We start from the raw sequence: 16,551 nt of genomic DNA, 5'->3' as shown, positions 1-16,551 counted from the left end.
TGTAGCTAAATGTGAGGTGATGCACTTTGGGAAGAATCACAAGAAGGCAGAGTACTGGGTCAATGGAAAGATTCTTGGTAGTGTGGATGTGCAGAGGTATTTTGGAGTCCATGTGCATAGATCCCTGAAAGTTGCCACCCAGGTGGATAGTGCTGTTAAGGAGGCATACGGTGTGTTAGGTTTCATTTGTAGAGTGATTGAGTTCCGGACCCGCAATATCATGCTGCAACTATACAAAACACTAGTGCGGCCACACTTGGAATATTGTGTGCAGTTCTGGTCCCCATATTTTGGGAAGGATGTGGAAGCATTGGAAAAGGTGCAGAGGAGATTTACCAGGCTGTTGCCTGGTCTGAAGGGATGGTCTTATGAGGAAAGGCTGAGAGACTTGAACCTGCTGTCATTGGCAAGAAGAAGGCGAAGTGGGGATTTGGTATAGACATACAAGATGATCAGGGGATTAGATTAGATTACTTTACAGATAGTGTAGACAGTGAAAATCTTCTTCCTATAATGATGACGTCAACATTGAGGGCTGATAGGTTTATGACAGATGTCAGAGGCAGATTCTTTATGTGGAGAGTGGCAACGGCGTGGAATGCCCTACCTACTAATGTAGTCAACTCATCCAAGTTAGGGAGATTTAAGTAATCCTTAGATAAGCACATGGATGATTTTGGGATAGTGTAGGGGGACGAGCTGAGAATAGTTCACAGGTCGGTGCAACATCGAGGGCTGAAGGGCCTGTTCTGCACTGTATTGTTCTATTGACTAATACATCTAATCTACACATCCCTGAATACTATAGTCAATTTAGCATTGCCAATCCACCTAACCTGCACATCTTTGGACTGTGGGAGGAAACCTGAGCATTTGGAGAAAAAACACACAGTCACGGGGAGAATGTGCAAATTCCACACAGACAGTCGCCCGAGGCTGGAGGGTCCTTGGCATTGTGAGGCAGCTGTGCTGACAACTCAGCCATCGCGTTTCCCTACTCTGAGTGCTTAAGGCAGTGTCCCTAGAAATAGTGGCTACATTGGTGATCATTTTCCAACATTCTGTAGACTCTGGAAGACTTCCAGTGTATTAGAGGGTAGCTAAAGTAACTCCACTGTTTTTAAAAATAAAAGGAAGGAGAGAAAATGAGGAATTATAGGCCAGTTAGCCTGACACCAGTGGTGGGCGAAATGCTGGAGTCAATCATTAAGGATGTAATAACTGGGCATTTGGAAAGTGGGGACAGAAGCGGTCCTCGTCAGCATGGAGTCACGAAAGGGAAATCATGCTTGACAAATCTTCTGGAATTTTTTTGCGGATGTGACAGTATGGTAGACAATGGTGCATCAGTAGATATTGTGTAAATAGATTTTCAAAAGGCTTTTGACAATGTTCCACACGAGATTAGTGAGGATAATTAAAGCTCATACTATCAGAGGTAATGTATTGGCATGGATAGAGAACCAGTTGGCAGACAGGAATCATGGGGTTGGAATAAACAGGTCCTTTTCAGAATGGCAGGCAGTGACGAGTGGGGTGCCACAGGCTTCAATGCCTGGACCTCAGCTGTTCACAATATACATCAACGATTTGGGCGAGGGAATCGAATGCCATATCTCCAGATTTGCAGATGACACTAAGTTGGTGGCAGATTGTGCTGTGAGAAGGATACCCATAGGCTGCAGAATGACTTGGACAGACTAGCTGAGTGGGCAAAAATTTGGCATATGCAATATAAGGTGAATCCACTTTGGTCAAAAAACAGGAAGGCAGAATATTATCTGCATGGTGGCAGTTTAGAAAAATGAGGTGCAGCAAGATCTGGTGTCATGGTGGGACAGTCACTGATGTTTGGCATGTAGGTGCAGCAGGCCGTGAGGAAAACTAATGGCACCCTTTCATAGCGAGAGGATTTGAGTATCAGAGTAAGGATGTCTTACTGCAGTGATACAGGACCTTGGTGAGGCTGCATCTTGAGAATTGTGTGCAGTTTTGGTCTCCTCGTCTGAGGAAGGACATTCTTGCTGTTGAGGAAGTCAAACCAAGGTTCACCAGACTGATTCCTGGATGGCAGGACTGACATGAAGAAAGACCGGATCGACTGGGTTTGCACTTGCTGGAATTTAGAAGAATGTGGAGAGATCTCCTAGAAATATATAAAATCCTGACTGGGCAGGCTAGTTGTAGGAAGAATGTTCCTGATGTTGGGGAAGTCCAGAACAAGGGGTCACAAGAATAAGATTAAGGACTGAGATGAGGAAGAAGTTCTTCACTCAGAGAACCTGTGGAATTCTGTCCCACAGGAAGTTGTTGGGGCCAGTTTATGAGATATATTCAAGAGGGAGCTGGGTGTTGTGGCTTAAGGGATCAGGTGTATAGGGAGAGGGTGGGAATGGGATACTGAGATTGCATGGTCAGACATGATCATATTGAATGGTGGCGCAAGCTCGAAGGGATGAATGAATGACTTCTGCATTATGTTTCTATGAACTGTCTAAAATGAACTTATATCTGGCCTTAAATAAGACAACCAAAATTGTTCTCAATACTCCAGATGTAGTCTCATCAGCTCCTTGTAGTGTCTCCTACTTTTAATCTCTAATCCTATAATATTTTAATATTTCACATTGGATAGCCATTTGTTTCCTTTTCTTGACCCAGAATTTGGAATAAAAACCCTTTGTTGCAGCATGTTTGAAGAACCAGTGAATCAAAACAATGGAAAACAGAAATTGCTGGAGAAACTCAGTGGGTCTGGCAGCATCTTTGGAGAGAAAGTAGAGTTAATGTTTCAACTCCAGTGACACTTCTTCCAAACGGAGTTGAAGGTTCTTAGGTTACAAAGACATTCCAGAAAATACGAGAACACGACCCCCCTCTCCCGCCCCCCCCACCCCTCTCCTCCTCATGCAGCATAGAACATTACTGTGCAATATAGGCCCTTCGACCTTTGAGGTTGTTGCCGACCTGGAGAATCAACCTGAAGTCCATCTAGCCAACACTATTCCATTCTCATCCATATGCCTATCCAATGACCATTTAAATGCCCTTAAAGTTGGCGAATCTACTACTGTTGCAGGCAGTGCGTTCCATGCCCCTACTACTCTGAGTAAAGAAACCACATCTGTCCTGTATCTATCACCCCTCAATTTAAAGCTATGTCCCCTAGTGATAGCCATCGCCATCCAAGGTAAAAGGCTCTTACTGTCCAACCTATCGAACCCTCTGATTATCTTATATTTTGCAACTAAGTCACCTCTCAACCTTCTCTCTAATGTAAAAAGCCTCATGCCCCTCATCCTTTCCTTGTAAGATCTTCCCTCCATACCAGGCAGCATCCTAGTAAATCTCTTCTGAACCCTTTCCCAAGCTTCCACATCCTTCCTATAATGAGGTGACCAGAACTGTACACAATATTCCAAAAGCGGCCGCACCAGAGTTTTGAGCAGCTACAGCATAATCTCATGGTTCCGAAACTCAGTGCTTTTAGAGTCATTGAGTCATATACAGCATGGAAACAGACCCCTCAGTCCAACCCGTCCATACTGACCAGATATCCCAACTCAATCTAGTCCCACCTGCCAGCACCCAGCCCATATCCCTCCAAAACCTTCCTATTCATATACTCATCCAAATGCCTCTTAAATGTTGCAATTGTACCAACCTCCACCACCACCTCTGGCAGCTCATTCCATACACGTACCACCTTCTGTGTGAAAGAGTTGCCCCGTAGGTCTCTTTTATATCTTTCCCCTCTCACCCTAAACCTATACCCTCTAGTTCTGGATTCCCCAACCCCAGGGAAAAGACTTTTGTCTATTTACCCTATCCATGCCCCTCATAATTTTGTAAACCTCTGTAAGGTCACCCCCCAGCCTCCGACACCACAGGGAAAACAGCCTCAGCCTCTCCCTGTAGCTGAAATCTTCCAACCCTGGCAACATCCTCGTAAATCTTTTCTGAACCCTTTCAAGTTTCGCAACATCTTTCCGATAGGAAGGAGACCAGAATTACACGCAATATTCCAAAAGTGGCCCAACCAATGTCCTGCACAGCCGCAACATGACCTCCCTACTCCTGTACTCGATACTCTGACCAATAAAGGAAAGCATACCAAACACCTTCTTCACTATCCTATCTACCTGCGACTCCACTTTCAAGGAGCTATGAACCTGCACTCCAAGATCTCTTTGTTCATCAACACTCCTTAGGATCTTTCCATTAGTGTATGTCCTGCTAAGGTTTGCTTTCCCAAAATGCAACACCTCGCATTTATCTGCAACTCCATCTGCCCATTGGCCCATCTGGTCAATATCCTGTTGTAATCTGAGGCAACCCTCTTCGCTGTTCACTACGCCTCCAATTTTGGTGTCATCTGCAAACTTACTAACTGTACCCCTTATGCTTCCATCCAAATCATTTATGTAAATGACAAAAAGTAGAAGATCCAGCACCGATCCTTGTGGCACTCCACTGGTCACAGGCCTCCAGTCTGAAAAACAACCCTCCACCACCACCACCACCCTCTGTCTTCTACTTTTGAGCCAGTTCTGTATCCAAATGGCTAGTTCTCCCTGTATTCCATGAGATCTAACCTTGCTAATCAGTCTCCCATGGGGAACCTCGTTGAATGCCTTACTGAAGTCCATATAGAACACGTCTACCGCTCTGCCCTCATCAATCCTCTTTGTTACTTCCTCAAAAAACTTAACCAAGTTTGTGAGACATGATTTCCCACGCACAAAGCCATGTTGACGATCCCTAATCAGTCCTTGCCTTTCCAAATGTATGGACATCCTGTCCCTCAGGATTCCCTCCAACAACGTGCCCACCACCGATGGCAGGCCTACCAATAAAAGCTAATGGATTTATGTTCAGGTGCATAAATCCTTGAGGATTGCCACCCAGATTGATAGGGTTATTAAGATGGTATATGGTTTGTTGGAGTTTATTGGTAGGGGGATAGAGTTTCAGAGCCACAAGGTCATGCTTCAGCTGTACAAGACATTGTTAAGGCCGCACCTGGAGTATTGCATGCAGTTCTGCTCATCGCATTATGGGAAAGATGTGGAAGCTTTGGAAAGGTTCAAAGAAGATTTACTAGGGTGTTGCCTGGTATGGAAGGAATGTCTTACAAGGGAGGTCTGATGGACTAGAGGCTGTTTTCATTGTAGAGAAGAAGGTTGAGAGGTGACTTAATCAAGACCTATAAGATAATCAGTGGGTTAGATAGGGTGCACTGTGAGAGCCTTTTTCCTCAGATGGTGAAGGCTAACACAAGGGGACATTGCTTTAAATTGAGGGGTGATAGATTTAGGACAGATATCGGGGTAGTTTCTTTACTCAGAGCAGTAGGGGCATGCAACGGCCTACCTGCAACAGTAGTAGACTCTCCAACGTTAAGGGCTTTTAAATGGGCATTGAACGTACGTATGGATAACCATGGAACGGTGTAGGTTAGATGGGCATCAGATTCATTTCACAGATCGGTGTAATATCAAGGGCCAAAGGGCCTGTACTGCACTGTAATGTTCTGTGTAATACACCCTATGTCTTCTTAATGACTCTTAATAGAGTTGGCTACTTTCAAGGATCTATATACCTGGACACCAAGATCTCTCTGCTCATCTCCACTACCAAGAATCTTAACCATTAGCCCAGTACTCTGCATTCCTGTTACCTCTTCCAAAGTGAATCGCCTCTCACTTTTCCACAGTAAACTCTATTTGCCACCTCTCCGCCCAGCTCTGCAGCTTATCTATGTCCCTCTGTAACATACAACATCCTTTGTCACTATCCACAACTCCACTGACCCTAGTGTCATCCGCAAAAATACTAACCCATCTTTCTATACCCTCATCCAGGTCATTTATATAAATGACAAACAACGGTAGACCTAAAACAGATCCTTGCGGTACCCCACTAGTAACTGAACTCCAGGATGAATATTTCCCATTAAACTACCCTCTTGACTTCTTTCAGCTAGCCAATTTCTGATCCAAATCGCTAAATCACCCTCAATCCCATTCCTCCATATTTAGTACTATAGCCTACCGTGGGGAACCTTCTCAAACACCTTACTGAAATCCATTTACACCACATCAATCGTTTTAGTCTCATTCACTTTGGTCACTAGCTCAAACAACTCAATAAGGTTTGTGAGGCAAGACCTACCCTTCACAAGACCATGTTGACTATCCCTTATCAACTTATTCCTCTCTAGATCCCTCTCAAACACCCCTATCATGTCCCCCCTCAACATTCTCTGCTCCTAAACAAAACAATCCAACCTTAATCAGTCACTCTTCATAGATGAAATACTCCAAAACAGGCAACATCCTGGTGAATCTCCTGCACCGCCCTCCAGTGCAATTGCAATTATGTGGTGACCAGAACAGTACATCAGCTGTGGTCTAACCAAAGTGAGAGAACAAAGAGAGTTTTTATCTCTGGTTTGTTGCCTGTGCCGTGGCTAATGCATGACTACAGGGATGGTGCAGGAGGGTGGGTTTCGGATACCTGGATAATTGGGGCTAATTCTGGGGTCGGTGGGACCTCCACAAACTGGATGATCTACACCTGAACCAGAGGGGTACCAGTATCCTGGGGGGAGATTTGCTAATGCTGTTCGGGAGGGTTTAAACTAATTACGGAGGGTTTAAACTAATTACGCAGGGCAATGGGAACCTAAATTGTAGTTCCAGTGTCAGGTTGAGAGTAGTGAGGTCAAAAATGAGGTTTCAAGGTTGCAAGAGTTCACCAGCAAGCAGGAAGGTTGTTTGAAGTATGTCTACTTCAACGCCAAGTGCATTCGGAATAAGGTGGGTGAACTTGCAGCATGGGTTGGTTCCTAGGGCTTCGATGTTGTGGCCATTTCAGAGACATGGATAGAGCAGGGACAGGAATGGTTGTTTGCAAGTTCCAGGGTTTAGATGTTTCAGTAAGAACAGAGAAGATGGTCAAAGAGGGAGAGGTGTGGCATTGTTAGCCAAGGACAGTGGCAGAAAGGATGTTTGAGGACTCGTCTACTGAGGTAGTGGGCTGAGGTTAGAAACAGGAAAGGAGAGGCCCCCTTTGGGAGTTTTCAATAGGCCTCTGAATAGTTCTAGAGATGTAGAAGAAAGGATAACAAAGATGATTCTGGATAGGAGCGAGAGTACATAGTAGTTGTTATGGGGGACCTTTAACTTTTCAAATACTGACTGGAAATACTACAGTTCGAGTACTTTAGATGGGTCAGTTTTTGTCCAGTGCTTGTAAAATGGGTCAGTTTTTGTCGAATGCATGCAAGATGGTTTCCTGACACAAGATGTAGACAACCCAACAAGGGGGGAGGCCACATTGGATTTGGTACTGAGTACTGAGCCTGGCCATGTGTTAGAATTGGAGGTAGGTGAGCACTTTGGTGATCGTGGCCACAATTCAGTTTTGTTTACTTTAGTGATGGAAAAGGATAGGTATATACCGCAGGGCAAGAGTTATAACTGGGGGAAAGGCAATTACAATTCGATTAGGCAAGATTTGGGATGCTTAGGATGGGGAAGGAAACTGCAGGGGATGGGCACATTTAAAATGTGGACCTTATTCATGGAATAGCTACTGTGTGTCTTTGATAAATATCTACCTGTCAGCCAGGGAGGAAGTGGTCAAGCGAGGGAGCCGTGGTTTACTAAAGAAGTTGAATCTCTTGTCAAGAGGAAGAAGGAGACTTCTCTTAGGCTGACATGTGAAGGCTCAGTTTGGGCACTTGAGAGTTACGTGTTAGCCAGGGAAGACCTAAAGAGAGAGAGCTAAGAAGAGCCAGGAGGGGACATGAGAAATCATTGGCAGATAGGATCAAGGAAAACTCTAAAGCTTTCCAGAGGTATATCAGGAATTAAAGAATGAGTAGAAAAAAGATGAGGGCCAATCAGGGATAGTAGTGGGAAGTTGTGTGTGGAATCTAAGGAGATAGGGGAAGCACTAAATGAATATTTTTTGTCCGCATTCACTCTGGAAAAAGACAATGTTATCAAGGAGAGTACTGAGATACAGGTAACCAGACTAGATGGGATTGAAGTTCACATGGAGGAGATGTTAGCAATTCTGGAAAGTGAAAATAGTTAAGTCCCCTGGGCCGGATCAGATTTATCCTAGGAGGGAAGCCAGGGAGGAGATTGCTGAGCCTTTGACTTTTTATGTCGTCATTGTCTTCAGGAATATTACCAGCAGACTGGAGGATAGCAAATGTTATCCCCTTATTCAAAAAGGGAAGTAGAGACAACCCTGGTAATTATAGACCAGTGAGACTTACCTCAGTTGTGGGTAAAGTGTTGGAACAGGTTATAAGAGATAGGATTTATAATTATTGTGAGAGCAATAAGTTGATTAGGGATAATCAACACGGTTTTGTGAAGGATAGGTTGTGCCTCATAAATCTTACTGAGTTCTTTGAGCTAGTGATCACACAGGTGGATGAGGGTAAAGCAGTTGATGTGGTGTATATGGATTTCAGTGAGGCATTTGATAAGGTTCCCCACAGTAGGCTATAGCACTAAATATGGGGGAATGGGATTGAGGGTGATGTAGCGGTTTGGATCAGAAATTAGCTAGCTGAATGAAGACAGTGTGGTGGTTGATGGGAAATGTTCATCCTGGAATTCACTTACTAGTGGTGTGCCGCAAGGATCTGTTTTGGGACCACTGCTGTTTGTCATATATATAAATGGCCTAGATGAGGGCATAGAAGGATGGGTTCGTAATTTTGTAGATGACACTAAGGTCAGTGGAGTTGTGGATAGTGCTGAAGGATGTTGTGGGTTACAGAGGGACATAGATAAGTTGCAGAGCTGGGCGGAGAGGTTGCAAATGGAGTTTAATGCAGAAAAGTGTGAGGTGATGCACTTTGGAAGGGAAAACAGGAATAGAGAGTGTTGGGCTAATTGAAAGATTCTTGGTAGTGTAGTTAAGCAGAGAGATCTTGGTGTCCATGTACATAGATCGCTGAAAGTTGCCACCCACGTTGATAGGTTATTAAGAAGGCATACGGTGTGTTAGCTTTTATTGGTAGAGGGATTGAGTTTCGGAACCACAAGGTCATGCTGCAGCTGTACAAACCTCTGGTGCAACCGCACTTGGAGTATTGCATACAATCTGGTCACTGCATTATTGGAAGGATGTGGAAGCTTTGGCAAGGGTTCAGGGGAGATTTACTAGGATGTTCCCTTGTATGGAGGGAAGGTCTTATAATGAAAGGCTGAGGAACAGTTGAGGCTGTTTTCATTAGCGAGAAGAAGGTTGAGAGGTGACTTAATTGAGACATAAGATAATCAGAGGGTTAGATAGGGTGGACAGTTTTTCCTTGGATGGTGATGGCTAGCACAAAGGGACATGGCTTTAAATTGAGGGGTGATAGATATAGGCCAGATGTCAGAGGTAATTTCCTTACTCAGAGAGTAATAGGAGCATGGAATGCACTGCCTGTAACTATAGTAGACTTGCCAACTTTAAGGTCATTGGATAAACATTTGGACGAAAATGGAATAGTGTAGGATAGATAGGCTTCAGATTGGTTCCACGGGTCAATGTCACATCGAGGGCCGAAGTGCCTGTACTGTGCTGTAATGTTCTGTGTTCTGTAAAGCTCCAACATGACGTCCTTGCTATTATAATCTATGCCTCGACTGATCAGGCAAGATTATGCCTTCTTAACAACTCTATTGACCTCACTTTCCGAAATCTCTGGATAGCAGTCTGTTTCTCTGCTTCCTAGCGTCCTGCCATTTATTGTGTACTCTTCTGGCCTTGTTACATCTTCCAAAATCTTCCAAAGCATTTGGCAGAATTTAATTGCATCTAATTTAATTAGAATTTTGGATCCAACTTGCTGAGATGGCCTGGATCTTGTGTGTTTTTCGAGTGACTTGCACAGTTTATCCATGAACGATTAACTTTTGAGGTAGCACTGGTTTATTTTTTTCATGGGAACAACAGAGAAAATAGTATCCAGGAGACACTGAAGCAACTTGGTCATGGAAAGTTCAAGAAATAGGTACAAAGGTAGATCTTTGGCCCCTCAAGTCTGCTCTGCCATTGAATATATTGAAGACCTCAACTTGGTTAGTCTCCTGACTATCTATCTCCATTTCCTTTTGATTCTCTTAGTATCTGAAAGTTGACTTCTGTCTTGAATAGCATATGGCATCCACAGCTCTGTCGAATAGGTAATTTCAAAGATTCAAGAAACCTTTTGAATGAAGAAATTTCTCTTCAGCTTTGTGCTAAATAATTGCCCCCTTGGTCCACCACTGAATGTGGGTGGAAGTAATGTTTTTGCTTCTGTCTGTAAATGATATAGAATATAAACAATATATCTCAAACTAATGGAAGGATTTCAAGAAACAATGGTACACAGATATGGTATGGCCCAAGAGAGAGCTGGTTAGTTTTTTTTTAAGTGAAGATCCAGATCCTGGAATCTTTTAAAAGATGCAGTAACCATGAGGCAAATTGGTTTTTTTAAGAATGTTGTGGGTTGTTTGCTTTAAAATGTTGCTGATTGTTTTTGCATGTTATAGATTGTCTCAGCTATATGATTGAATTTGTCACAACTCTCCTCATATTTTGTGAGCTTTCAGAGCGGGTTTTTGGGTATGAAGTGGTCAGATGCCTCATTAAGCTGGGCAGCATTTATTACCCTTCTCTAGTTGCCCTTGCCTAATGTATTAGAATTAGACTTCCTTCAGTGTGGAAACAGACCCTTTGGCCTGTTTCACCGACCCTCTGAAGAGCAACCCACCCTATTACTTTACAATTCCCCCTGACCCACACACCCCTGAACAATATGGGCAATTTAGCAAATCACCTAACCTGCACATCGATTAGACTGTGGAGGGGGAAGCCAGAGCACCTGGACGCAGGGAGAATGTGCAAACTCCATACAGACAGTTGCCCGAGGCTGGAATTGAATCCGGGTCCCAGGCGCTGTGAGGCTGCAGTGCTAACCACTGAGCCAACGTTCCACTCCTACAACTGAGTAGATTACTAGACTATTTCGGAGGCCAGTTAAAAGTTGCATGTAGGTCAGACCTGATAAGAATGGCAGTTTCCTTTCCTAAAGGTCAGATGGGCTTTAACAACAATCCCTTTTCGAAGAGAGGAGGAACTGAGAGAATAGGGAGCATTGGGTCAGTTAACTTGACAACAATTATATTTGGTCGAGTCCCATTAGACTTTTAATTCCAGGTTTTTAAAAATTGAATTTAAATTCTGTCAGCGACTGTGGTGAAATTCAAACCTTGTTCCCCAGAACATTATTTGGGTCTCTGGATTACTAGTCATAGAGTCAGCGGCATTGGAAACCAACCCTTCAGTCCAACTCATAGGATAGTGAAGAAGGCGTTTGGTATGCTTTCCTTTATTGATCAGAGTATTGAGTACATGAGTTGGGAGGTCATATTGTGGCTGTACAAGACTACTGTTAGGCTACTGTTGGGATATTGCGTGCAATTCTGGTCTCCTTCCTATCAGAAAGATGTCGTGAAACTTGAAAGGGTTCGGAAAAGATTTACAAGGATGTTGCCAGGGTTGGAGGATTTGAGTTATAGCTGGGGCTGTTTTCCCTGGAGCATCAGAGGCTGAGGGGTGACCTATTAGAGGTTTATAAAATCATGAGGGGCATGGATAGGATAAATAGACAAAGTCTTTTCCCTGGGGTGGAGTAAGTCCAGAACTAGAGGGCAAGATTTAGTGAGAGGGGAAGGATATAAAAGAGACCTAAGGGGCAACTTTTTCACATAGAGGGTGGTACGTGTATGGAATGAGCTGCCAGAGGATGTGGTGGAGGCTGGTACAATTGCAACATTTAAAAGACATCTGGATGGGTATATGAATAGGAAGGGTTTGGAGGGATATGGGCCAGGTGCTGGCAGGTGGGACTAGATTGGGATATCTAGTCAGCATGGACAGGTTGGATCAAAGGGTCTGTTTCCCTGCTGTGCATCTCTATGACTCAATGACTCATCCGCGATGACCAGACATCCCAATCTGGCCAAGTCCCGTTTGCCAGCATTTGGCTCATATTCCTCACGACCCTTCCTAATCAACTACCCATCCAAATGCCTTTTAAATCTTGTAATTGTACCAGCCTCAACCAGTTTCTCTGGCAGCTTGTTCCATGCATGCACCATACTCTATGTGAAAAAGATACCCCTCAAGTTCTTTTTAAATCTTTCCCCTGCCCTAGGAAAAAGACCTTGGCTATTCACCCTACCCATGTCCCTTGTGATCTTATAAAGATGTCTAAACTCACCCGTCAGCCTCCAATGCTCCGAGGGGAGAAACCCTAGCCTATTCAGTCTGTCCCTATAACTCAAACCCTTCAGTCCTTATAAATCTCTTCTGCACCTTCTCAAATTCAACATCTTTCCTACAGAAGTGCAACCAGAATTGTGCACAGTATTCCAACAGTGGCCTCGCCACTAAGTGACAATACCACCAGGTACTGCCTCCGAATTGCTTGCTGTATCTGCAAGTTTACTTGACGATTCAGGTACAAGAACACAATTTGAGGGCCATAATTTCCAGTCTCTCATCATTTTTCTGTTTTTCTCATCAAAGTGGACAGCTCCATATTTCTACCACTCCGTTAACTGGTCTATCCTTTTGTAACCGTTTGGGCACTTCCTCATATCTTGTGTTACCGCTTCACTCTGTGTTGTCAGCAAATTTGGATTCTTTACAATCAGCTTCTTCATCTAGATCATTGGTAGAGATCTGTTTTTGTCCATTTACCAATCCTTGTTGCTAATGATTTTCCCTGATATACCCATGAACATTTCATGTCTCTTATGCTTTCTGAAAATCCAAATGCCCCACTTCACTGATGTCCTCCTTCATGTTATAACCCTAAAACAATTGATTTCTTTAAAACATTGCTCTCTCATAAATCTGTTTTGACTGCTGTTGTCAGGCTTACATGACCTAATGTTCCCTGTTTTCTCAGTAGCCCCACTCTTTGAAAGGGGAAATTGTATTTTCTACCTGCTAAACCTCATGGATTGTTCTGGTTCCAGGGAATCTTGGATGATCAGTAGCATCTAGTATGTCTGTCCTCTCAAACTTTAGGAGGAAGGCAGTCAGATCCAGGGGATTTATTCATTTTTAAAATAATTGAAGGAACATCACTGATGAAATTACTGTGGTCACGAGAGTTAGGACCAGGAGTAGGCTCTGTGATCGTGACTAATCTGATTGTAACCTCAACTCCATGTTCCTTACTGCCCCTTTCATCCCTTTTGCTCAAGGATTTAGCCACCTCTGCTGTAAGAGTTACAAAGACTAATATTACTTTTCTTTTTAAGGTACTTTCACCAGAATTTTGACTTCCAGCTGTTTCTGGAATTCATGTCAATGTCTCCTACTGTGAGAACAGATAATTCTAACAAGTAATAACAAGTAATTCATGCTTGTTTTATTAGCCTGTTATGTTTTGATTATTTATTGAAGATTTTGCTAAATAGTTTTCTGTCATCCTTTTGCTATCGCATTCTTGGTCATCCTTTTCTGAAATATAAAAATCTGCCAATCCTCAGGTTTACAGCTCATTTTGGAAACAATATATGCTTCTTCCCTAAAACAAGAGGCATATTGGACACAGCACATTAATTCTTGCTTTCTCCACAGGTGCTGCCAGACCTGCTGAATTTTTCCAGCAATTTCTGCTTTTATAAGCTTCTTCCATTAATGTAATACTACTCTTAATTTTGCTGAATAGTTATTGTGTTTTTATTTTAATTTCTGAAGGGGATATAGGTTTGTTGTGAATTATGAAATATTTCTTTATTTCTGATGTTTACCATTACTTAAGATCAAACGTTTTGATCTGGTTTCCCAATCTACTTCAACCTACTCGCTAAGTTCATTGTCGACTTTCTCTGTTTTGATCACAAAGTTGATGTGAGAAGTTACTAGGATTTGTGTGCCTAACAATGAATGTTTTTGTCCTTAGATCTCAGCCCTGCTCACTGCTCTGAGCACAGTGAATGCTTACAAAGTGCAGAAAGAACGTAAAAAGGAACACCAGCAGCACAAAGAGTTTCTTGCAGAGAAACGCAAACAGGAAGAGGCTAAGGTTAAAAGGCAGAAAGAAGCTCGCAAGAAGATCTATCGTGTGCTGGGTCAGAAGGAGAAGCGCAGAATGAAATCCAGCCTGAAAGGACAGAAAGAAGCCTGATGGACAAAACTTTACAGTTTGCATTGAAAGGAAAGTTGGCCATGAAGAGTTGGGGGTTGAAGAAGTTTGTCAAAATATACTTTGGGCCATTGTTCACATGTATAAATTTTAAATTGCATATTTTTTAGAACTGTAGTTTATTTGACTGCAGACAACTTGGCCTTCATTCAGAATTTGATCCAGGAAGGCTAAAATACAATGTGATAAACATTTGTTCAAAGTTAAATACTCCGTGCTCTGTGATGCACAGTGTATTGATGAATATAGTAAAATTCCTCATAATGTAATGTGTGATTGATGCCTTATTTTTAAATGTTCTGATCTTAAATATGGTTTGTGGAATTGGTATCAGACAGGACCTCGGACTGAGGGTAACATTTGTTGTAGGAACATCAAGTTGCTTAAAGGAGAAGACAGTGGGAAAGTGCATAATTTGCTCCTGGTTTTTTTGGGTGCATAATTGATCACCACAGAGTTACCTTTGTAAAGGTTGCTGCATTAAGATTGTTTAACACCCAGAATGTGCCCAGCAACAGTCTTCTGGCCCACTATGTGGCTGTTTTGGACTCCTGTTGTTGCAATGGGTTTAATTTCTTTAGTAATGCAAGGTAGCTAATTCTGCTACCATCTGTGCCCACCACTATTAGAAACCAACCCATCACCACATGTTTTTATTAAGGATGTCAGGGCAACATGGCAGCTCTGTGGTTAACACGGCTGCCTCACAATGCCAGGGGCTCTGGTTCGATTGCACCCTTGGGTGACTGTCTGTGTAGAGCTTTCATATTCTCCCCATGTCTGCATGGGTTTCCTCTGTGTGCTCTAGTTTTCTCCCACAGTCCAGGTGAGGATTGTGCAGGGATGTGCAGACTAGGTGGATTAGCCATGGGAAATACAGGGTTACAGGTATAGGGATGGGTCTGGGTGAAATGCTATTTGGAGGGTCGGTGTAGATTCGACGGGCTGAATGGTCTACTTGCACACTTGTAGGGATTTTATGATGAGGCCAAGAGTAGAAATTTTTTAAAAACCTCAAAAAGACTTTGGAATCCAGTGAGTACAGGTCTAACCTGCTGAACCACTTGTGAGAAAATCCCCCCCATATCAGGAATCCACAAAGTGATTTATCAAGCATAAGGGCCTCAAACCCTCCTTGTTGCAGATTTCTGCAGTCTTCCTCTATTTAAATCATACTTGACTTCTCTATTCTTCCTGCCAAAGTAACAACTTCACATTTCCCTGCACTAAATTTCAATTTTCCCCACTCACATACATCTAGCAGTATGTAAACTCTGTTATCCTCAGTACTTGCCTTTTCACCTATTTTTGATTCATCTGCAAAATTTTCAACAATATACTCACTTCCCTCATTCGATTCTTGAGTAATGATTCTAAATAATTTTGTTCCCAGCACTGAATTCTGTAAAACTCCACTAGTTAGTGATTGTCATTCTGAAACAGCTACTCACCACCAATCCTAAATCTCTTACTTTTATTAGTTAGCCAATCCTTTATCCTTGCTAGGATATGTCCCTGTACATAAGAGCAAGGAGCAGGAGTAGATAATTAAGTCCCTCAAGCTTGTTCCATCATGTAATGTGATCATGGCTGACCTCATTTTGTCCTGCCCAAGCTCCCTAACCCTTCAACCACGACTAATTAAAGATGTCTGTCTCGTCCTCAAATTTATTCATTGTCCCAGCATCCATCATACACTGGGACAGTGAAATCCACAGATTCACAATCCTTTTGAGAGAAGAAACTTCTCTGTTTTAAATCTGTCACCCTTTATCCTCAAAACTTCCTTTCTCCATCTACTTTCTCCATCCCTTTTAAGCATCTTTTGCACCTCCATTTGATCTCTCATTCTTCCAGAACATAGGCCTAAACTGCCCAATCTCTCTTCATAAGGCAAACCTGTTATCTTTGGAATCCATCTAGTGAACCTAGAGAACAAGAACAAAGAGAACAGCCTCCAGTGAAATTATATCCCTTCTCAAATGAGAGGACCAAAACTGTACTCATTGTTCCTGGTGAGGTCTCATCAATGCCTTGTATAGTTTGCAGCAAGGTACTTCTGTACTTTTATATTTTTCCTTCAGTAATAAATGTTAAATTTCAGTTTTCCTTATATGCTGTACCTTCTTTGACCACCTTCTCAAGGGCAATAAACTTTGGCCAACCAGTGATATCCACATCCCACAAACTGAATAAATAAAAAAAAACCTGCACACAAGTTTTCTGTCATTCGTGCAGGAGAAATCCAGATCTCTGTGCACGAAAGCACTGTGAAATTCCTTTCCATTTGATGGGTTGGTATGCACTCAACGGGCTGCACT

General features: G+C 42.8%; 1 protein-coding gene across 1 annotated transcript in view; it reads left to right on the top strand.

Annotated features, from left to right (window-relative positions):
- bms1 (BMS1 ribosome biogenesis factor) overlaps nt 1-16,343 on the top strand; it is a 110,810-nt gene extending 94,467 nt beyond the window's left edge. Inside the window, exon 23 of the mRNA XM_072582918.1 lies at nt 13,988-16,343. Coding sequence (XP_072439019.1) covers nt 13,988-14,212 — 225 coding nt within the window. The 3' untranslated portion in view covers nt 14,213-16,343. The remainder of the gene's footprint in view (nt 1-13,987) is intronic.
- Nucleotides 16,344-16,551: the final 208 nt, after the last annotated feature.

Source organism: Chiloscyllium punctatum, chromosome 13, assembly GCF_047496795.1.
Source record: "Chiloscyllium punctatum isolate Juve2018m chromosome 13, sChiPun1.3, whole genome shotgun sequence".
Lineage (NCBI taxonomy): Eukaryota > Metazoa > Chordata > Chondrichthyes > Orectolobiformes > Hemiscylliidae > Chiloscyllium > Chiloscyllium punctatum.
Note: the sequence above shows the minus strand (reverse complement) of the source record. Positions and strands in the feature narration are given on the sequence as shown.